The 23,657-nt window shown below is 45.4% G+C and overlaps 1 protein-coding gene across 5 annotated transcripts in view; it reads right to left on the bottom strand.

Annotated features, from left to right (window-relative positions):
- The window catches only part of FAM13A (family with sequence similarity 13 member A), a 305,696-nt gene that overhangs the window by 120,992 nt on the left and 161,047 nt on the right, over positions 1-23,657 (bottom strand). For all 5 annotated transcript variants that reach the window (XM_073590245.1, XM_073590256.1, XM_073590223.1 and 2 more), the window contains one exon: positions 23,295-23,461. In XM_073590245.1, coding sequence (XP_073446346.1) covers positions 23,295-23,461 — 167 coding nt within the window. The remainder of the gene's footprint in view (positions 1-23,294; positions 23,462-23,657) is intronic.

Genomic DNA, 23,657 nt, shown 5'->3' with positions numbered 1-23,657 from the left:
TGGCGGGTTGGAGGCCAGGGGAAATACTAGAGACAGTAGAGCCAGAGGCCAAGTGGAGCACAGTTAAAAATCAGTAGTAGTGGGACTGTTTAGGCAGCAGGAGACTTTGCCATCCACACAGCAGGGGAACAGCTAGCGTTCCTGAACTCCACAGACACCGGAGCGAGTGTTTCAATCTGTGCGGACGGCACTTCCAGGCTACAACTGGCTGTGTTGTAGCCCAGGATCAAGGCTCCGAGCAGGCTGAGGCCTACTTGGAGCGAGGAGAAAATACGATGTAGTGTGAGTTTGGAGGCAGCATGAGACTTTGCCATCCACACAGCAGGGGAACAGCTGGCGTTACTGAACCCCACAGACACCGGAGCGAGTGTTTCAATCTGTGCGGACGGCACTTCCAGGCTACAACTGGCTGTGTTGTAGCCCAGGATGAAGCATGCAGCAGGCGGAGGCCAACTTGCAGCTGGTTTTATAGAGGTTGTAGACTACTACTGATTGTAACCGTGCTCCACTATGGCCTCCGGCTCCACTGTCTCTAGTATTTCCCCTGGCCTCCAACCCCGCCAGTTCCTGCTCTGAAGTGGCGTCTGCACAATCCACACTTGTTCCTGTGTAACTGTGGCTCAGTCACGTCAGTTGAGCGCCTGATGTGTGTCTGGCAAGGTCTCCTGCTCAGTCCTCATTCACACTACTAGTAATGGGAATGTGGACAGAGCAGGAGACCTTGCCGGACACACATCAGGGAATCAACTGACGTGACTGAGCCCCAGTAACTCAGGAACAAGTGTGGATTGTGCAGACGCCACATCAGAGCAGGAACTGGCGGGGTTGGAGGTCAGGGGAAAAACTAGAGACAGTGGAGCTAGAGGCCTAATTGGAGCACAAATCTGTAGTAGTTTGCATGTGGATGGATCAGGAGACTTTGCAGTCTAGACAGCAGGGGAACAGCTGGCATTACTGAACCCCACAGACACAGTAGCGAGTGTGTTTTTCTCTGCGAAGACGGCACTTCTGGACACCAACTGGAGTTGTTGGAGCCCAGGATGAGGCATGGAGCAGGCTGAGGCCAACTTGCAGCACGTTTAATTGAGGTTGTAGACTACTACTGATTGTAACCGTGCTCCACTTAGGCCTCAGGCTCCACTTTCTCTAGTATTTCCCCTGGCCTCCAACCCTGCCAGTGACAGCTCAGAAGTGGCGTCAGCACAATCCACACTTGTTCCTGTGTTACTTGGGCTCAGTCCCGTCAGTTGATCCCCTGATGTGTGTCCGGCAAGGTCTCCTGCTCTGTCCTCATTCACACTACAAGTAATGGGAATGTGGACAGAGCAGGAGACCTTGCCGGACACACATCAGGGGATCAACTGACGTGACTGAGGCCAAGTAACACTGGAACAAGTGTGGATTGTGCAGACGCCACTTAAGAGCTGTCACTGACGGGGTTGGAGGCCAGGGGAAATACTAGAGACAGTGGAGCCAGAGGCCTAAGTGGAGCAGGGTTAAAAATCAGTAGTAGTTTGAATGTGGATGGAGCAGGAGACTTTGCCGTCCACACAGCTGGGGAGCAGCTGGCATTACTGAACCCCACTAACACAGGAGCTAGTGTTTTTCTTTGTGCAGACGACACATCTGATCGACAACTGGCTGTGTTGAAGCCCAGGGATTATAGTTCAGGTGGTAGAAACATGAACACAACAGGAGACCTGGATACAGTTGCCAACCAATTATTTAGTCAGGAAGAGGACTGGCAAATTCTGGGGAGATCCAAGCCTTGTTCATTTTCAGAAAAGTAAGCCGGTCGACGTTATTGGAAGAAAGTCGCGTGCGACGGTCTGTTAGTACACCACCTGCGGCACTAAAGACGCATTCCGATAATACACTGGCAGCAGGGCAAGCCAGCACCTCCAATGCATACTGGCTAAGCTCTGGCCATGTATCCAGCTTAGAGACCCAAAACTTGAAGGGGGAAGAGCCATCTGGGAGTACAGTCACAGGGCAAGACATGTAGTCTGTCACCATCTGACGGAAACGTTGCCTCCTGCTGACTGGAGCCGTCAGTGATGGTGTAGACAATTGTGGCGGACACACAAAACCTTGCCACATTTGGGCCATAGTGGTCTTGCCTTGTGCTGAGGCGCTGCCTCTGCTCCTTCTTTGTGCCGAGTTTCCTCCACTGGCTCGACGCACAGAGGTGCTTTGTAAAGCACTAGCACCACTGCTGTTGGGTGGAATGGAAAACATGATGGACTGCACCAGTGTGTCTTGGTACTCCCGCAGTTTACGCTCCCGGTTCAATGTTGGTATGAGGGTTTGCAAGTTGTCCCGGTAGCGAGGATCTAGGAGGGTGTACACCCAATAATCAGCCGTGTAGAGAATGTGGGCGATGCAGCGGTCGTTTCTCAGGCACTGCAGCATGAAGTCAACCATGTGCTGCAGACTCCCAACTGCCAAAGAACCGCTGTCCCTTGCTTGAGGCGTGATCTCTGCCTGCTCTGCATCACCCCACCCTCGCTGTACATACTGACTAGAGTTTTGTGTACCTCCCTCCTCTGGAGAGATGTCTTCCTCCTCCATCGACTCCTCCTCATCCTCCTCACAAAGTGTCCCCTGCCTAGGCCTTTGTGAGGAAGCACGTAGTGCAGACTGTCCAGAAGCAGATGGCATTTGGGACGCCTCATCCTCCACCTCTTCCAAAACCTCATCCCTTAGTGCTTGCAGTGTTTTTTGAAGCAGGCAGATAAGGGGGACAGTCATGCTGACTAGTGCATCATCTGCACTCGCCATCCGCGTGGAATCATTGAAGGCATGCAAAACGAGGCAGATGTCATGTCCTTCATAGAGGCCCACTCAGTGGTGCTGAAGTGTGACCGGCGCACAGTGCGACTTGTTTGCGCCTGATGCAGCTGGTACTCCATGACTGCTGCCTGCTGCTCACACAACCGCTCCAACATATGTAATGTAGAATTCCACCTGGTGGGTAGGTCACATATGATGCGATGTTTCGGAAGGCGTAATCGGCGCTGCAGAGCAGCAAGGCGCGACCTTGCCATGCTGGAACGCCGCAAGTGAGCGCACTCTAAGCGGACCTTGTGCAGCAGTGCATCAAGATCCGGATAGTCCCTCAGAAAGCTCTTCACGACCAAGTTGAGCACATGTGCCAGACATGGGATGTGAGTGAGGTTGCCTAGGCCAAGAGCTGCCACCAGATTTCGGCCATTGTCACACACTACCAAGCCCGGCTGGAGATTCGCTGGCACAAACCACACGTCGCTCTCCTGCTTGATGGCATTCCAGAGCTCCTGCGCTGTGTGGCTTAGATTCCCCAAAGAAATTAATTTCAGTACGGCCTGTTGACGTTTGGCCACGGCTGTGCTCATATCGGTCGTAACAGGCTCCTGCTGCGCTGTTTCAGAGGAACTTGAGTAGGAGGAGGAGTCAATGTGTACACACTGGATTCCTGCAATCCGTGGAGTTGGCAGAACACGTAGAGCGCCACTCTCCAGATCTGTACCCAGATCCACAACATTGACCCAATGGGCAGTGAGGGAAAGGTATCGTCCCTGTCCATGGTTACTGGTCCATGCATCAGTGGTCAGGTGGACATTGCTAATGACGGCGTTTAGTAGCGCATGTTTTATGTTTGCCTCCACATGTTTCTGCAGGGCAGGGACGGCTCGCCTGCTGAAATAAAAGCGGCTGGGCACGGTGTATTGTGGGACTGTCAATGCCATGAAGTCCCGGAAGGTGTCAGTCTCCACCAGCCTGAATGAGAGCATTTCAAGTGCCAGTAGTTTGGCAATGCCAGCATTCAGAGCCTGTGCTCGGGGATGGTTTGCCGAGTATGGCAGCCTTTTCTCCCTTGCCTGTGCTACCGATGGCTGTCAAGTGGCCTGGGAGTGTGAGGTGGCTGTCGAGTGGCCTGGGAGTGTGAGGATGACTTGTAACGTGGTGCTGTGGGTGGAATGTCACAGGGTCTCCGGACAACAGTGCCAGAGGTTCTTCCTTGGCGATCATGTGAGGAAGCCGAACCAGCTGTGTGTGAGCTGGAGGAAGAGGCCCCAACACGAGCTGAAGAGGTGGTAGGTGGTGCTGTACGTTGGCCTACGTCTTCAGTGTGTCTGTTTAACTCCACCTCGTGCTTGGTCCGCACATGTTTCCACATATTAGTGGTATTGAGGTTGCTGACATTTTTCCCTCTTTTGACTCTCTGATGACAAAGCTTGCATTTGACAAAGCAAAAGTCATCTGCAACTGTGTCAAAAAAGGACCACGCACTGCAAGTCTTGGGAGCGCCCGTTTTGCCTTTTGAAAGTGGAATGCTCCTAACGGGTGCCGAAGTGGAGGCTACAGGCAACCAAGTCTGCTCCCTCCCTCTCCCTCCGGTTTTGGCCGTTCGGGGAATCTCTTCCTCAGAGCTGCTCCCACCACCTTCCTGTTCCTCACGCCATGATGGGTCAAGGACCTCATCATCTACACTCCCCTCTTCAAACACCTGCTTCTCCTGGGTTGTCTCGCCAGCACCGTACGCAACAGAAAGTGGCACCTGTGTCTCGTCATCATCTGATGCGTACTGAGGTGTGCTGACCATAGGCACTGGCCCACCCGCCTCTTCAGATTCAGAGGGACAAAGAAGTTGCGCATCACTGCATACTCCCTCTTCTTCACATTCTGGAATGCTGCTTGGCTGGCCCCCTCTTTCCAAACCAACAGATTCCGAGAACAGAAGTAGAGACTGTGATGGCTCCTATCCAGGGCTCTCTGACTGCCTGGGCATTTTGGCAGGTGGTGAAGAGACAGATGGTTTCTCTTCCGTGCTCTGGCCCTGAGAGGATGTGGAAGTAATTGAAGTCGATGCGTTAGCTGCCATCCATCCGACAACGGCTTCAATTTGTTCCTCCCACAGCAGTAGGATACGGTGAGGTCCTACAAAGCTGCACATAAAGGACTGTTGCCTGCTAAAACTGGGGGATGCTGACTCACTGGTGCCAACAGCAGGCACAGAATCCCCACGTCCTCTCCCTGCAGAATCCCCACGTCCTCTCCCTGCAGAATCCTCACGTCCTCTCCCTGCTGAAACTCCACACCCACGGCCACATGCCTTACTCCCTGCCTTCTTCATCTTGCTAGACTGAGAAAGATAGGCAGAAAAGTACAAAGGGGGGCCTTAGTGTGCTTATTCCTGAACAGCTGGTTACAGGTATAAGAAACACTAATTTTATGAAGTGTGTGTGTCACCTACATTTTAATGGGAGCTAATGTGGCCTACACAACTTTCAAATGTAGTGTTTGGTGAACTTTGTTGTTTTTTTTTTTTGGGGGGGGAAAACTAAAAGGATGTGACCAAAGATTTGAAAGTTAGAGTATCACCAACTTTCTGGAGCTATTACCATGCAGGCAGGAAACCTACAATGCAAAAGATGAGGCTTCAAAAAAATTGGGTAATACTAATCTGGCTGCAGCTGAAGGGCACAAGCCAGAAAAAAGGCTCCTCTATCTACTCCTATATAGTGTTTGCAACCAACCAATGTAGATGGATATGGATGGATGCACACTAATAGGAGAAGAAAAAATGAGCTGCAATTAAAGAAAAATATGTGTGAGGCAGTGACGCACGGTGAGCAGCCTACAACCAGACGTAGCTGCAGGACACACTACTCAGCATGAGCTGCACTCACACACACAGTCAGAGACCTCTCAGACAGCCGTGAACAGTGCAGCTAAGTGGGCACTAGCACTGACAGGCTGCAGAAAGGCTCCGCTGTGTACTCCTAGAGTGTTTGCAACCACCATATATGGATACAGATGGATGCACACTAATAGGAGAAAAAATGAGCTGCAATAAAAGAAAAATGTGTGAGGCACTGACATGCTGAGCGGCCTACAACCAGACGTAGCTGCAGGACACACTACTCAGCGTGAGCTGCACTCACACACAGCTGCACTGTTCACGGCTGTCTGAGAGGTCTCTGACTGTGTGTGAGTGCGGTGCCACGTCATTGCTCAGCACAGGAAGTGCTGCTGGAAGCCGGCGCCAACAAGATGCTGCGAGGGCACGCTGGAGGACGAGTAGGATGTTTTTTTTGCAATAGGAAGCATGCATACAAGGATGGGAGGGGGGAGCCACACATAGCAGGACAGGACAGGGGAGCCACGCATACCAGGACAGCTACAGGGGAAACCATGCATATCAAGACAGGACGGGGGGAGCCACGCATACCAGGACAGCTATGGGGGGAGCCACGCATACCAGGACAGGGATGAAGGGACAATGCATACCCAGCTTATACTTGAGTCAATAAGCTTCCTTGGCAAAATTAGGTGCTTCGGCTTATACTCAGGTCGGCTTATACTCGAGTATATACGGTATAATGGATTTTCAAAAGGAGGACAAAACCTGTGTAACCCAAGGTGAAGATAACACAGGTCTACAAAAAACTTTTTTTTTCAGGTTTTTTAAATGGATTTAGTGTATTTTGAGGGTGCTGAAATAAAAAATCCTTTTACTTTTGCTGAATTGGTTCTAGTGTTTGAGATAATTCATCCATGAAAATAGTGCATTATTACCCCAATGCAACTTGTGTGTGATAATAAATGCAATAGCTTTTGGTCTTTTGACTCTAACAGTGTCTTAGGTAATTAAATATCACATATACTGTAATTATTTTGTATTTCAATTTGAAGGTTTACAGTGCTATAAAAGTGACTTTTTGAAGCCAGAATTCTACTGTAATTAATTAATAAATATCTCAGAAACTACAGCTGGCAAAATCAAAGTCATATTCTTAATCAACACCATAAACTTAATATAAAACCGTTCAGATATCGTTGGCCACAAAATCACTGAATCCCAGGGTCATCAGTAGTTGGTAAATTGGGCAAAGAAAGCCGATGAGGTTTAGTTGAAACAAGGCCACATGAATGTGTCCGTATCTTTGTTAAATACGGGAATCAGAGCACACAACATAAAATATTATATACACGTACAGCAATATGCAAAAATTTTAGGCATGTGTGGAAGAAATGCTACAAAGAAAGAATGCTTTAAGAAAGAGAAGTGTTCATAGTTTATTTTTTATCAATTAAAAAAAATGCAAAGTGAACGAACGAAATCTAAATCAAAACAATATTTGGTGTGATCAATCCTTGTCTTCAAAATAGCATCAATTCTTCTAAGTACACTTGCACATATGCAGATTTTGTAGGATAATAGTCTGGTGTTTGAGTAACTAATGATATCAAACAGGTCATAAAGATCATTATTTTCATATGCTGTTGAAACACAGTCATGGACTGAAACAGAAACAACTGTGCTGGAGGCTTAAAGGGACTGTCAGCCCAGAATGACTGTTCAAACCAAGTACAGGCGCTTGGTGCATCATGGTGAGGGCAATTATTTAAAGGGGTTGGCCACTACTAGGACAACCCTTTCCTAAACTAAATGTTCAGCCCTGATAAAATAATAAAGCCTATACTCAACTCCCTGGAGCTGTGATGCGGTGTTGTGACACGTGACACCGGTGCCCAATCAGCGCTGGCGTCACTTTCTCCACCCTAGGAAAAGCTGAACATGAAGAGGAAACCTGAGATCAGCTGCATGGACATCCTCTTCATGTTCAGTTTTTCCAAAGGCAGGGACACCGACGCCAGCGCTGATTGGTTGCCAGGCATCACGTGTCATTTCACTGCATCACAGCCCCGGGACCACGACTGCCAGCACCCCTGGAATGGAGCAGGCACCAGAAGCGGGTATACGTTTTATTATTTATCAGGGCCTAAAATTAAGTTTAAGAAGGGGTTGTGCTAGTAGTGGACCACCTCTTTAAATACACCATCCCACCTGCTTGTATTCAATCTATCTCCTACCTTCTCCTGCTCTATGATGTCTCAGCTGTCAATCAAATGCAGGTGGTAGGGCGGAGAGAGAGGGACAAAAAGCAGGTGGGTAGGTGTATTTGATTGGCCCCACCATAAAGCACAGAGCGACGGGACTTAATTTGAATAGTAATTCTGTACTGACAGAGCCCCTTTAAAACTGTGCAAGGAAAAGCTAAATTCTGCTACAAAAGTTGTGAAAGAGTATAGCAACAAACCACAACATAGTTATACTGCACCATCTAGGTCTCTCACATGCAAACATTTTAAAGCAAACCGGGGTTTTAATATGTAATTTTTAGCCCATTTGAACAAGCACAAAGAAATGTTTGTCATTTTCATTTGTATTTTGTAAATCAATAATACATGGGAAAATAAGCATGTATATTATAAGACAAATCTGCTTCTTTCTCTTCTTGGATTGATCTTACATTTTCTAAATTCTCAATTCATGGGTTTAATCTGTATTCAGTGAAGACAGATTTTTACATTATTGAGACAGAAGATGATAATTGGTGATAATAAGATTCTATGTGGATGGAAAAAGAAGAGAGAAAGGAGCTCTACTTCAAACTATTCCTCTCTCCCCTGTACATAGAACTGTATCAGTAGCAGTTCTCATCTCCCATCTCCGTCATGTAACATTCTGTCTTCATTGAATACAGATTTTACTCTTTATATTTGAGAATTTTAAGAATGAAATATCAGTCCAGGAGGAAAAAACAGATTTCTCTAATAAGATCTATTACCAAGTTTCTTATTTTCAGATGTATTATTGATTTATGAACTATAAATTAAAAGTTCTTTAAGAATGGTTGACACAATGGTTGTCCAAGGAAATGTAATAGAGCAAATGAAAGACACATCATGCTCACTTTCCTTCAAGATCGTAACATGTCTATCAATGCCAACAGTTCATAACTGGCATCAACCATTGGTTTCTAAGCTACACCCATATAATGTTCTGAGAAGTCTGTCCAGAATTGGTCTTTACATAAGAACTGCATCCAAAAAGCTATATATACAAATAACCTTACAAAGTTGTGAGTCTGTCACTCTCTACCTGTCCTCCATTTGTAGTGCAGAATCTGTCGCTTTCTACCTTTCGTTTACGTGTAATGTGACTATCTACTTGCTCTCCATGTGTAGTACAGGGTCTATCATTCTGTACCTGCTTTCCATGTGTAGTGAGAGTTCTGTCACTCTCTACCTGCCCTCTATATGTAGTGCAAGTTCTGTCACTATCTACTTGCCCTCGATGTATAGTGTGGGGTCTGCCACTCTCTATCCGCGTTCAATGTGTAGTGCAAGTTCTGTCACTCTCTACCTGCCCTCTATAGGTAGTGTGGGGTCTGTCACTCTCTACCTGCCCTCTTTGTGTAGTGTGGGGTCTGTCACTCTCTGCCTATCCTCTATGTGTAGTGCAAATTCTATCATTCTCTACCTGCCCTCTATGTCTTGTGTGGGGTCTGTCACTCTCTACCTACCCTCTATCTGTAATGTGGGGTCTGTCACTCTATACCTACCCTCTATGTGTAGCGTGGGGTCTGTCACTCTCTACCTGCTTTCTATGAGTTAGGTCATTCTCTACCTGCCCTCTGTGTGTACTGCGGGGGTCTTTCACTCTCTACGTGCCCTCCATTTGCAGTGCGGGGGCTAACACTTTATACGTCTCCATATACTGTCTGCAGTGTGTATCTTAAAAGTTTTAGATGATATGAATACATGAATTAATCCAGAATGATGCATACAGACTGTGCCCTGCCATCTGCCACCATCGCACTCTAACCAGCATGTCTATCTATTCTCCCTACAGGTACGTCACCCAGCTTTCCATACAGACTTCTTATCTCTGCTTCTAATATTCACTTGGTACGTCACCCAGCTTTCCATACAGACTTCTTACCTCTGCTTCTAATGTTCACTTGGTATGTCTTTCAACTAACCCCCTGCTTTACCCCAGTGTTATTTATGACCTTGTTTACTCTGGTTTGATCATATGCATCTGGTCCACTCTTAAGGTACTGTCACACTTACCGATGCACCAGTGATATGACGTGGTCAGGATCGCTGGTGCATCGCTAAGTGGTTGCTAGTGAGCTGCCACACAGGCAGATCTCACCAGCGACATAGCAGCGGTCGGGGGTCGTTACTTACCTGTCAGACGAGGCGATGATAACGTCCTCCTGCCCGCGTCCACGCGTCGCTCGTCGGCGCCATAGGAAGCCCAGCAGGAAGCTGACGACGAGAAATGGTCCAGGACGTTCTCGCACGATCAGCGATAATCAGCGGGGGGCCGGTAGAAGGTAAGTATTAGACATAGCGATATCGCTAGCAATATCGCTATAACATCACAAAAACCAGTGACGTTATAGCAATATTGCTAGCGATATCGCTTAGTGTGACAGGCCCTTTAATTGTCTGACTAAGATGAGCACAGACCACTCCTCTCTGTTTCACACCGGAATGCACTTTGTAGCACATATATTGCATAGCACAAGTTTGCTAAGACTTTAGTCGGCAGTGTGTATCCTATAAGTGTGTATCTTAAAAGTGTGAGATGATATGAATATATGAATTAATCCAGAATTGAACCAGAAGGGAAAAGAAGGTAACTGGAAAGAGGCACTGTAAACAATGTTTCTGTTTGTTTCGACTCTGACCCCCTATAATCCTTCACTTTCTGATAACCCCACTAATCCCTACACCAAGCAAGGAACTGTTCATCTCTTCTTCAATCCTTCCAATCCATCTCACCTCTTGCTCAGATCTGTTTCTCAACATACAATCCTCTGTCTCCAAACACAGACAGCCCCCTCATGCCCTCTCCTGCTCCCACCTGCTAACACTCTCTGCTCCTCCTCACTGCCGGCGATAACTCTCCAAATCCTGGTCCTCCTCACCACATTCCCACAGTCATTTCTACCTCCCATTCATGCCCAATCACAACTTTTCGTAACCACTCCAACATTATACACATTCACCCTGTCCCAGCTTCCCCAGTCTCACTAACAGGAGCTCTGTGGAAAGCTCGCTCTGTCTGCAACAAACTTTCCATGATCTTTTTATTACTAACAAACTTTTCTTCCTCGCCATCACCGAACCCTGGCTCACCCCCTCTGACACAGCCTCTCCTGCTGCACTCTCGCATGGTGGATTCCACCTTTCCCACACCCCCCGCCCCAGCAGCAAGCATGGTGGAGGTGTTGGTTTTCTCCTGTCAGATAACTGCTCCTTCACCCCAATCCCACTGCCACCCTCTGTTACCCTCCCTTCCTTTGAGGTACACTCTGTGCGCATCTACTCCCCCTCCAACTAGCTGTCATATACCGCCCTCCAGGGCCAGCCACCACCTTCTTTGACCACTTCACCACCTGGCTACTTCATTTCCTTTCCACTGATATCCCCACTATCACCTTGGGCGACTTCAACATCCCCATTGACACTTCCCTCTCAGCTGCCACTAAACTTCTATATCTCACTTCCTCCTTCGGCCTCACTCAATGGTCTTCTGCAGCCACTCACAAAGATGGCCACACACTAGACCTCATCTTCACCCACCTCTGCTCCCTATCTAGCTTCTTTAACTCACCTCTTCCTCTCTCTGACCACAACCTCGCAGAAATCTTCAACACCTCGATCTACACTCCTTGTCTGAATCCCTCCTCCCTCTTATAGACATAAGTTCCCTACACAATGCGGATGCCGCTGCCGCTCTACACTGGGTGCAGAATTATTAGGCAAATTAGTATTTTGATCACATCATCCTTTTTATACATGTTGTCCTACTCTAAGCTGTATAGGTTTGAAAGCCAACTGCCAATTATGTAAATCAGGTGATTTGCATCTCTGTAATGAGGAGGGGTGTGGTCTAATGACATCAACACCCTATATAAGGTGTGCTTAATTATTAGGCAACTTCCTTTCCTTTGGCAAAATGGGTCCGAAGAAAGATTTGACGGACTCTGAAAAGTCAAAAATTGTTAGATGTCTTGCAGAGGGATGCAGCAAATTGAAATTGCCAAACTTTTGAAGTGTGATCACTGAACAATCAAGTGTTTCATGGCAAATATCCAACAGGGTCGCAAGAAGCGTGTTGATAAAAAAGGAGCAAAATAACTGCCCATGAATTGAGGAAAATTAAGAGTGAAGCTGCCAAGATGCCATTTGCCACCAGTTTTGCCATATTTCAGAGCTGCAATGTTACTGGAGTATCAAAAAGCTCAAGGTGTGCCATACTCAGGGACATGGCCAAGCTAAGGAAGGCTGAAAAACAACCACCTTTCAACAAGAAACATAAGATAAAACGTCAAGACTGGGCCAAGAAATATCTTAAGATTGATTTTTCTAAGGTTTTATGGACTGATGAAATGAGAGCGACTTTTGATTGGCCAGATGGATGGGCCCAAGGCTGGATCAATAAAGGGCAGAGAGCTCCACTCTGACTCAGACGCCAGCAAGGTGGAGGTGGGGTACTGGTATGGGCTGGTATCATCAAAGATGAACTTGTGGGACCTTTTCGGGTTGAGGATGGATGAAGCTCAACTCCCAGACCTACTGGCAGTTTCTGGAAGACACCTTCTTCAAGCAGTGGTACAGGAAGAAGTCGGTATCATTCAAGAAAAACATGATTTTCATGCAGGACAATGCTCCATCACATGCATCCAAATACTCCACAGCGTGGCTGGCCAGTAAAGGTCTAAAAGAAGAAAAAATAATGACATGACCCCCTTGTTCACCTGATCTGAACCCCATAGAAAACCTGTAGTCCCTCATAAAATGTGAGATCTACAGGGAGTGAAAACATTACACCTCTCCGAACAGTGTCTGGGAGGCTGTGGTGGCTGCGGCACGCAATGTTGATCGTAAACAGATCAAGCAACTGACAGAATCTATGGATGGAAGGCTTTTGAGTGTCATCGTAAAGAAAGGTGGCTATATTGGTCACTGATTTTTTTTGTTTTGTTTTTGAATGTCAGAAATGTTTATTTCTAAATTTTGTGTTGCTCTATTGGTTTACCTGGTGAAAATAAACAAGTGAGATGGGTATATATTTGTTTTTTATTAAGTTGCCTAATAATTCTGCACTGTAATAGTTACCTGCACAAACAGATATCCTCCTAAGATAGCCAAATCTAAAAAAAAAACCACTCAAACTTCCAAAAATATTAAGCTTTGATTTCTATGAGTCTTTTGGGTTGATTGAGAACATAGTTGTTATTCAATAATAAAAAGAATCCTCTCAAATACAACTTGCCTAATAATTCTGCACACGGTGTATATAACATCACAATAGCTGTAGCTTTGGAATCAGTTGCCCCTCTCAAACATACTAAAGCTCGTAAAATTAACAGACAGCCCTGGCACACCAGTCTGACCAAAGAACAAAGGCGGGCTTCCAGGGCTGCTGAGCGAAGATTGAAAAGATCCCACTCCAATGACGACTTTATCGCATTCAAACAGTCCCTCACTACTTTCAAGGACACACTCGCTGAAGCAAAACAAACCTACTTCTCATCTCTCATATCCTCCCTGTCTCACAACCCTAAACAGTTATTCAACACCTTCAATTCTCTCCTCCACCATCCAGCACCTCCTCCCTCCCCACTCATCTCAGCTGAAGACTTTGCCTCATTTTTCAAGGAGAAGATTGATAACATCAGAGATAGTCTTGGTCAACAACCCCCAGTGCCCTTCCTCCTAACTGCCCTGCCCTCCTCCTCCAAAACCAACTTCTCCACCATTACAGAAGATCGACTCTCCACTCTACTCTCAAGATCACATCTCACTACCTGTGCACTTGACCCGATCCCATCCCACTTCATCCCAAACCTCACCATAGTCTTCATCCCAACCCTAACCCATTTCTTCAACCTGTCACTAACAACTGGCGTTTTCCCCTCAAGCTTTAAACATGCCTCAATCACACCTATCCTCAAAAAGCCCTCTCTTGACCCATCCTCTGTATCTAGCTATCGCCCTATATCACTTCTCGCCTATGCCTCAAAACTACAGTAACAACAACACGTCCATCTTGAACTGTCCTCCCACCTCTCTCCTTTGCACCCTTCCTTGACCGATTACAATCTGGCTTCCGGCCACACCACACCACTGAAACTGCCCTAAGTAAGGTCACCAATGACCTACTAGCCGCCAAGGCCAAGCGACACTACTCTGTCCTCCTCCTCCTGGACCTGTCCTCTGCCTTTGACACAGTGGACCATTCCCTATTACTACAGACCCTCTCATCTCTTGGTATCACAGACTTGGCCCTATCTTGGATTACGTCATACCTAACAGACCGGACATTCAGCGTCTCCCACTCGCACACCACCTCCTCACCATGCCCCCTATCCCTCGGAGTCCTGCTCGGTTCAGTCCTATGGCCCCTGCTCTTCTCCATTCACAGCTTCGGCCTCGGACAGTTCATAGAATCTCATCGCTTTCAGTATCACCTCTATGCTGATGACACACAGATCTACATCTCTGGACCAGATATCACCTCCCTACTAAACAGAATCCCTCAATGTCTGTCTGCTATTTCATCCTTCTTCTCCGCTAGATTTCTAAAACTTAATATGGACAAAACAGAATTAATCATCTTTCCCCCATCTCACGTGACCCCCCCCCAACAGACCTATCCATTAACCCGTTTCCTACATTGGACGTACTATTCCGCCCATGTGACCTGGGACCTAAGTCCCAAGGACGGAATAGTACGTCTAATGCGTTCAGCGGCGCTCACGGGGGGAGCGCAGCTGATCGCGGCCGGGTTTCAGCTGATTATCACAGTTGACACCCGGCACAATGTGTCAGGGGCGGTCACGGACCGCCCCCAACACGTTAACCCCTGGCACACCGCGATCAAACATGATCGCGGTTTACCGGGGATTCAAGGAAGCATCGGCACGGAGGGGTGTTATGAATGAGTCACCGAGGAGGAAAAAACAAAAAGCAAGCTAAGCCCAGAAAACCGGAGAGGTTGGTAACTAGCGGATTGCAGACCCCTGATCCTATCCACAACAACTAGCAGTAGCCTTGGAGCGTGCCTACGGTGGTCCTAGACGCCTCGTCACGGCCGGAGAACTAAATAAGCCTAAAGAAAGAAAGGGAAGAAAGGGAAAATCTAAACTGCCTCAGAGCAGACCCCAAAGCAATAGACAGCCTCCAACATGTATTGTCGGTGAAACAAGATGAAAACACAGATAGAAAGATAGGCCCTCACTAACTAGAAAGGACAGGAAAGAAAAGCGATCTGTGATGTGACAGATCAGCGATCTGTCACAGGACAGTGAAGTCCCCCATGGGACATCATAATAAAGTAAAAAAAAGTGTAAAAATAATTAGAAAAAAAAAATATTCCCTAATAAATTCATTTTTTGAAAATAAAAACAAAAAAAAATAAAAAGTACACATATTTGGTATCGCCGCGTCCGTAATGACCCACCCTATAAAACTGTCCCATTAGTTAACCCCTTTAGCGAACCCCTTAAAAAATAAAAATAAAAAACTAAGCAAAAAATAATGATTTATTATCATACCGCCGAACAAAAAGTGCAATAACGCGCGATCAAAAAGACGCATATAAATATCCATGGTACCGCTGAAAACGTCATCGTGTCCCGCAAAAAGCGAGCCACAACACAGCGTCATCAGCAAAAAAATAAAAAAGTTATAGCTCGCAGAATAAAGCGATGCAAAAATAATTATTTTTTATATAGAAATTGTTTTCATTGCATAAAACCGCCACAACATAAAAAAATGACATAAATGAGGTATCGATGTAACCATACTGACCCGAAGAATAAAACCGCTTTATCAATTTTACTGCACGCGGAACGGTGTAGACGCACCCCCCAAAAGAAATTCATTAAATGCTGGTTTTCGTTCATTCTGCGTCCCAAAAATCGGAATAAAAAGCGATCAAAAAAGTCACGTGCCCGAAAATGGTACCAATAAAAACGTCAACTCGTCCCACAAAAAATAAGACCTCACATGACTCGGTGGGTCAAAATATGGAAAAATTATAGCTCTCAAAATGTGGTGATGCATAAACTATTTTTACAATAAAAAGCGTCTTTTAGCGTATGACAGCTGCCAAAAATAAAAACCCACCATAAATAGTAAATCAAACCCCCTTAGTTAGGGAAAAATAATAAAATAAATTTTTTTTTATTTATTTCCATTTTCCCATTAGGGCTAGGGTTAGGGATAGGGTCAGAGCTAGGGTTAGGGCTAGGGTTAGGTTTGGAGTTAGAATTGGGGGATTTCCACTGTTTTGGCACATCAGGGGCTTTCCAAACGCGACATGGCGTCCTATCTCAATTCCAGCCAAAAAAGTTAAATAATCGCTGCTTCCTTTCCAAGCTCTGCCATGTGCACAAATAGTGGTTTACCCCCATATATGGGGTATCAGCGTACTCAGGACAAATTGCAGAATAAATTTTGGGGGCCTGTTACTCTTGGGAAAATAAAAATTGGGGGTGAAAAGATCATTTTTGTGGAAAAAATGTGATTTTTTTAATTGTACGGCTGTACGTTATAAACTTCTGCGAAGCCCTTGGGGGTTCAAAGTGCCCACCACATATCTAGATAAGTTCCTTGGGGGGTCTAGTTTCCAAAATGGGGTCACTTGTGGGGGGGTTACCACTGTTTAGGTACATCAGGGCCTCTCCAAACGGGGCATGGCGTCCAATCTGAATTCCAGCCAATTTTGCAGTGAAAAAGTCAAACGGTGCTCCTTCCCTTCCGAGCTCTGCCATGCGCCCAAACAGTGGTTCCCCCCCACACATCAGGTATCAGCGTACTCAGGACAAATTGCACAATAACTTTTGCAGTCCAATTTTTCCTGTTACCCTTGGTAAAATAAAAAAATTGAACCTGAAGTAATTTTTTTGTGAAAAAAAGTTAAATGTTCATTTTTTTTTAAAACATTCAAAAAATTCCTGTGAAGGACCTGAAGGGTTAATAAACTTCTTGAATCTGGTTTTGAGCACCTTGAGGGGTGCAGTTTTTAGAATGGTGTCACTATTGGGTATTTTCTATCATATATCCCCTCAAAGTGACTTCAAATGTGATGTGGTCCCTAAAAATAAAATGGTGTTGTAAAAATGAGAAATTGCTGGTCAAATTTTAACCCTTAGAAGTTCCTAACAAAAAAAATTTTTGGTTCCCAAATTGTGCTGATGTAAAGTAAACATGTGGGAAATGTTATCTATTAAGTTTTTTGAGTGCCATATCTCTGATTTAAGAGCATAAAAATTCAAAGCTGGAAAATTGTGAAATGTTCAAAATTTTCGCCAAATTTTTTTCACAAATAAACACAAGTTATTTGAATGAAATTTTACCACTAACATGAAGTACAATATGTCACGAGAAAACAATGTCAGAATCACCGGGATCCATGGAAGCGTTCCAGAGTTATTACCTCATAAAGGGACAGTGGTCAGAATTGTAAAATTTGGCCCGGGAGTTAACATGCAAACCATCCTTGGTAGTGAAGGTGTTAAAGTAAACGGCTGCCCACTCTCTCCATTCCCACAAGCTCACTGCCTCAGGGTTATCCTCGACACTGATCACTCTTTCAAACCACATATCCAAGCCCTTTCCACTTCGTGCCAACTTCAACTCAAAAATATTTCACGGATCCGTACATTCCTCAACCAAGAATCAGCAAAAGCCCTAGTCCATGCCCTCATCATCTCCCGTCTTGACTACTGCAACCTCCTGCTCTGTGGCCTCCACTCTAACACTCTCGTACCCCTCCAATCTATTCTAAACTCTGCTGCCCGACTAATCCACCTATCCCCCCCCGCTATTCCCCGGCCTCTCCCCTCTGTCAATCCCTGCCTTGGCTTCCCATTACCCAAAGACTCCAGTTCAAAACCCTAACAATGACATACAAAGCCATCCACAATCTGAGTCCTCCATACATCTGTGACCTCGTCTCCCGGTACTTACCTGTACGAAACCTCCGATCCTCACAATATCTCCTTCTGTACTCAGCTCTTATCTCCTCGTCCCACAATCGCATACAATACTTCTCCCGCGCATCCCCCCTACTCTGGAACTCTATCTACCACAACATATCAGACTCTCGCCTACCATGGAAACCTTCAAAAAGAACCTGAAGACCTACCTCTTCCGACAAGCCTACAACCTGCAGTAACCACCGATCCACCAAATCGCTGCACGACCAGCTCTACCCTCGCCTACTGTATCCTCACCCATTTCTTGTAGATTGTGAGCCCTCACGGACAGGGTCCTCTCTAATCCTGTATCAGTCGTGACTTGTATTGTTTAAGATTACTGTACTTGTATGTATTATGTATACCCCTCCTCACATGTAAAGCGCCATGGAATAAATGGCGCTATAATAATAAATAAAAATAATAATATTGTACAGGAATTTGTCTGTTTGTCAGTGCTATCAAAAACTTCCAAACCAGGAAGGACAATGTCAGCTAAAATGAGTTTAAGAGAACAGGCAGTGCCAGCATTGGCAACGGCATAATGATCAAATGTCACTAGTGCCAAGTAGAGGGAAAAAAGATCAGGCTTTGGCCCAAGCACCAAACCGCTTGTCAGTGGAGAGGATATCAGATGTATCTATATTTGCTTGTCACAGCTGATCCCAGAAGGCAAACATTTAATGTGTTGAACATGATGTTCCATGTTGTTTTCTGAATTGGATGATGTTTAAAGCATTTGTTTTTAATCTAAGGATATACTTTTACAACATTAGACCACTACAGTCATAAAAGCTGACAGGAAGCTGAAACAAATGCCCATTTTGTTAATGGTATTGCTATGTGGGTTGCAAAACTGACACCTTGGAAAGAACCAAACTCCTCTACTATTACTAAGAATTAGACAGCTTTCAGGCTTAGAAAGGTCAAGCAGCTACATGGAGGAAGGGCACAAACATTCAGTGGATATTAAGGCCCGATTCAACCAGAACAGTAATGTTCATGTAGATCTTGATGAAGAGGGGTGTTGGGAGGCAGAGGAGCCGGATTCATTCAGGTGTACACTTCTTAAAGAAGACCGTCTGACAACTGGCATGCGCCTCACCACAAGTCTTACTCCAGTAAGTGACTGGAGTAATACTTCTGGAGTAAGGTACGTCACAGTTCGTCATGATGTAAACGAGCGGTGGTGTCATGACCCTGTACTGCCCATTGGGCAATAGTTGGAAACATACTGAAGCTGCAGTTAAATACGCGCTTAGCAGTCAGATATTTCCCTGAGGTCTGCCATAAACAATGACAAACTATAGAAAGAGGTACAGTCTGCTTTGCGAAATTTTTTCTCCCATATAGTCAATCGGAATTGTGAGGCACAACTATCTTAATATGTGTATAACCAGCTTATACTGGGACTAGGAGAAGCAAGGGATATCATGGAAATAATGAGTGAAAAGTGAGAAAAATATAGGCAAAAATTAAATTTGTGGGATCAAATAACTACAAATTAGCATGTGCATATAAATTCACCCTTTTTGCTAAGAAGCCCCTAAAAATTTCCGGTGCAAGCAATTACCTTCATAAGTCACATGCTTAATGAAAGGAAGTCCACCTACGTGCAATTTAAGCTTTACATGGACTGTCAGTATATACACACCTTTTCTGAAAGGCCACAGAGGCTGCAATACCAAACACCATGAAGACAAAGGGCAGCACGGTGGCTCAGTGGTTAGCGCTGCAGCCTTGCAGCACTGGGTCCTGGGTTCGAATCCCACCAAGGACAACATCTGCAAGGAGTTTGTATGTTCTCCCCGTGTTTGCGTGGGTTTCCTCCGGGCACTCCGGTTTCCTCCCACACTCCAAAGACATACTGACTAGGGAATATATAGATTGTGAGCCCCATCGGGGACAGTGATGAAAAAAAAATGTGTGCAAACTGTAAAGCGCTGCGGAATATGTTAGCGCTATATAAAAATAAAGATTATTATTATTATTATTAAGACAAAGAAGATCTCCAAACAAGTCAGGGACAAAATTGTTGAGAAGTACAAGTCAGGGTTAAGTTATAAAAATATCCCAATCTCTGATGATCCCCCAGAGCGCCATCAAATCCACTATCATCAAATGGAAACAACATGCTACCACAACAAACCTGCCAAGAGAGGGTCGCCCATCAAAACTCTCAGCCCAGGCAAGAAGGACAATATTCAGAGAGGCAGCACAGAGACCGAAGGTAACCCTGAATGAGCTGCAGAGTTCCCAAGCAGAGACTGAAGTATCTGTCTGTAAGACAATAATAATAAGCCGTACGCTCCATAGACGCAGGGCTGTGGAGTCGGTAAGCCAAACCTGCGACTCCGACTCCTCAATTTCCCTTACACCGACTCCGACTCCAACTCCGACTCCGACTCCCACACATATTGCTTATATTTAAGTGAAAAATTTATTGTAGTACAATGTGAACCTCAGACATTTAATCATTTTTATGATCCAATAATCAAGATATTTAGATAGAACAGAATATATATTGGTGTACTACCCGGTTTTCATTCTTTTTGGTACAGATACGATATGGATAGACAGATATGGATAAATGGATAGATAGAGCAGATTTCTAATCTGCTTTTGCTATTGAAAACATTATCTATGAGCTCAAAAACCTTTCAGGTGATGCAGTTTTTTAAAAAGATGATCAGCTTTTGCAGCTGAAAAACGTATCCTCAAAAAACACAGGAAAAACGCTGTGTGTGAATGTAGCCTTAGATCAGGAATATAACAGCCATTTATAGGACATTTCATAACTTTCCCAAATTCCTATGAAAAAATATTCAGCACATCCTGCATTGAATTACTGTACCCAATTTATTATATATTTTAGGAGTCGGAGTCGGTCCATTTTATACCGACTCCAACTCCGACTCCGACTCCACCAAAATGAGCACCGACTCCGACTCCACGACTCCGACTCCACAGCCCTGCATAGACGTGGCCTTTATGGAAGAATGCACAGAAAAAAAATATTTACTTACACACAAAAATTGTAACGCTCGTTTTGAGTGAGCTAAAAAGACATGTGGGAGACTCCCCAAATGTATGAAGAAAGGTGCTGTGGTCAGATGAGACCACAATAGAACTTTTTGGCCACCAAGGTAAACGCTATGTCTAGCGCCAAACGAATACAGCTCATCACCCCAAGAACACCATCCCCACAATGAAACATGGTGGTGGCAGCATCATGCTGTGAGGATGTTTTTTGGCAGCAGGGACAAGGAAAATGGTCCAATTTGAGGGAAAGCTGGATGGTGTGAAATACAGGGATATTCTTGAGCAAAAACTGTTCCCATCTGTCAAGGATCTGAGACTGGGACAGAGGTTCACCTTCCACCAGAACAGTGGTTTAAGGGAAAATGTGTAAATGTTTTGGAGTGGTCTAGTCAAAGCCCAGAACTTAATCCAATTGACAGTCTGTGGCCTGACTTGAAGTTTGCTGTTCACCAGAGGAAACCATGTAACTTGAAGGAGCTGGAGCATTTTTGCCTTGAGAAATGGGCAAAAATCCCAGTGGCAAGATGTAGAAATCTCACAGAGACTTATCCAAAGCGGCTTACAGCTGTAAGTACTGACTTTGGAGGGGTCAATAGTTATGCACTTTGAAGTTTTCAGCTATTTTGTCCAATTTGTTTGCTTCACTAAAAAAAAAAAAGAAAACCAATGTTCACAGTGGTAGGTATGTTCTTTACATGAACTCATGTAAACTGTAAAAAACAGTGAAATTCCAGGTTGAGAGGTAGCAAAACACCAAAAATGCCAAGGGGTTGAATACTTTCGCAAACCACTGTACATGTAGAGACCTTTGAAATTTTAAGGGGTTATTCCGAGATAGTAAGTTATATCCTAGCCATAGAATACAGGATTACTTACTTAACGCTGGGGCTCTAACGCCTAGAGGAGCTAGCCCATCTTGAACATAACAGGAGTGTATACTCAACCTCTGCTCCATTCAAAGGACTGCTGGAGAAGATGCACAGTGCTCTGTTTTCTGCAGCATGCACAATTCTACTCCAATTAACACAGGAATAACTTACTATCATTCAAATATCCCTTTAAAGGGAATCTGACACCCATATTTAGTGATATCATGTAAAGAATCACTAAATTGTGCGTCCCATAAGGATTCTAGTCGGGCTTCTGACCAACTGTGGGCGAAGCATAAAATCGCTACTGCGCAAGCGCCGGTATTTTCCAGCACGGTCTATGCCCCGGAAGTCTTGACATGCAGGACACACTTCCGGGGCACAGACCGCGCTGGAAAATACCGGTGCTTCCGCAGTAACGATTTTATGCTTCGCCCACAGTTGGGCAAAGCATACTGCGCAGGCACCGGGGGCCTTTACATTGCACAAGCGCGGAAACCAACGGCGTCTGTGGTATTCACAAATGAAGATTACGTGAAGCAAGCCGAGGAGGTGGGGGGGAGAAGACCACTAAGCCATGCCCATCGGACCGGACCGCAGCGATTTGCATGCATCACCAACAAGCTAAAAAAGGTATTTATGCCACAAAGGTGCGGGGTCGGGGGGAGTTAAAAGCCCGAATAGAATCCTTATGGGAAGCACAATTTTGTGATATCTTTACATGATATCACTAAATATGGGTGACAGATTCCCTTTAAAAAGATAGAAAAAAAACTACTATCTTAGCCTTGCAGCGCTGGGGTTCTAGGTTCAAATCCAGCCAAAGACAACATCTGCAAGGAGATTGTATGTTCTTCCTGTTTGTGTGGGTTTCCTCCGGTTTCTCCGATTTGCTCCCACATGCCAAAAGGCCCCATCTCACATAGCGAGATCGTTAGCGAGATCGCTGAAGCGTCACCGATTTTGTGACGCAACAGCGACCTCGCCAGCGATCTCGCTACATGTGAGACGAAGCAGCGACCAGGCTCCCGCTGCGATGTCGCTGATCGTGCTCGAATGTCCTGGGCCATTTTTTGATCGCTGGTGTCCCGCTGGCCAGCGCGCATCGCTGTGTTTGACACCGACGAGCGACCTCGTTAGCGACTCAGAAATAATGGACGCAGGCGGGAGTCGTCAAAATCGCTGCTGTGTGACAAGGTCCCAACGACTGCCGAGGTCGTTATATGGATCCCTGGATCGTTGCTGCGTCGTTGGGTAAATCTGCCTGTTTGACAGCTTACTAGCGAACGTTTAGCGACGCACCAGCGATCCTTACCAGATCGTATCGTTGTCGGGATCGCTGGTGTGTCGCTAAGTGTAACGGTACCCAAAGACATACTGATAGGGAATTTAGATTGCGAGCCCCAATGGGGACAGCACTGATAATGTCTGTAAAGCGCTGTGGAATTAATGGCACTATATAAGCAAGTAAAATAAAAAAAAAAATCAAGGCAATAGACCTCAAATTGACCAACAGAGCAACTCTATAGCATGTAAATGCACTAACCTGTGAAGGGAGTCTGAGCTGCTAACTAAGTGACCCAGGAGGTCTTTGCATTCAGGAGATGATGTTCTGCTTGTCAGTAGGATACTGGACTGAGGGATTCCAACAGACTGTTTTGGTTTTGGAAGCTCATTTTCCTGGATTTGCTTTTCAGAATTGGACTTGTTCGTCTAAGAAAAAAATATTCAAGCAAACAGAAATTAATAACTTGAGTACATGTCTGCAAGAAATCAGCAGCTGTAGTGAAGCGTGCCTCTGTGACCTCTAGCAAAAAAATAAAAGTAAAAAATTACAAACAACAAGTTTATCAGCAAGTCAGAACAAACAGCTTGTAAGAAAGCGAGATGAGTCAGGCAAGGAACCAGG

This window comes from Dendrobates tinctorius, unplaced genomic scaffold (genome assembly GCF_039654945.1).
Source record: "Dendrobates tinctorius isolate UK_male_01 unplaced genomic scaffold, ASM3965494v1 ptg000011l, whole genome shotgun sequence".
In the NCBI taxonomy this organism is placed as follows: Eukaryota; Metazoa; Chordata; class Amphibia; order Anura; family Dendrobatidae; genus Dendrobates; species Dendrobates tinctorius.
The sequence above is the reverse complement of the archived record's forward strand: the minus strand, read 5'-3'. Positions and strand labels throughout refer to the sequence as shown.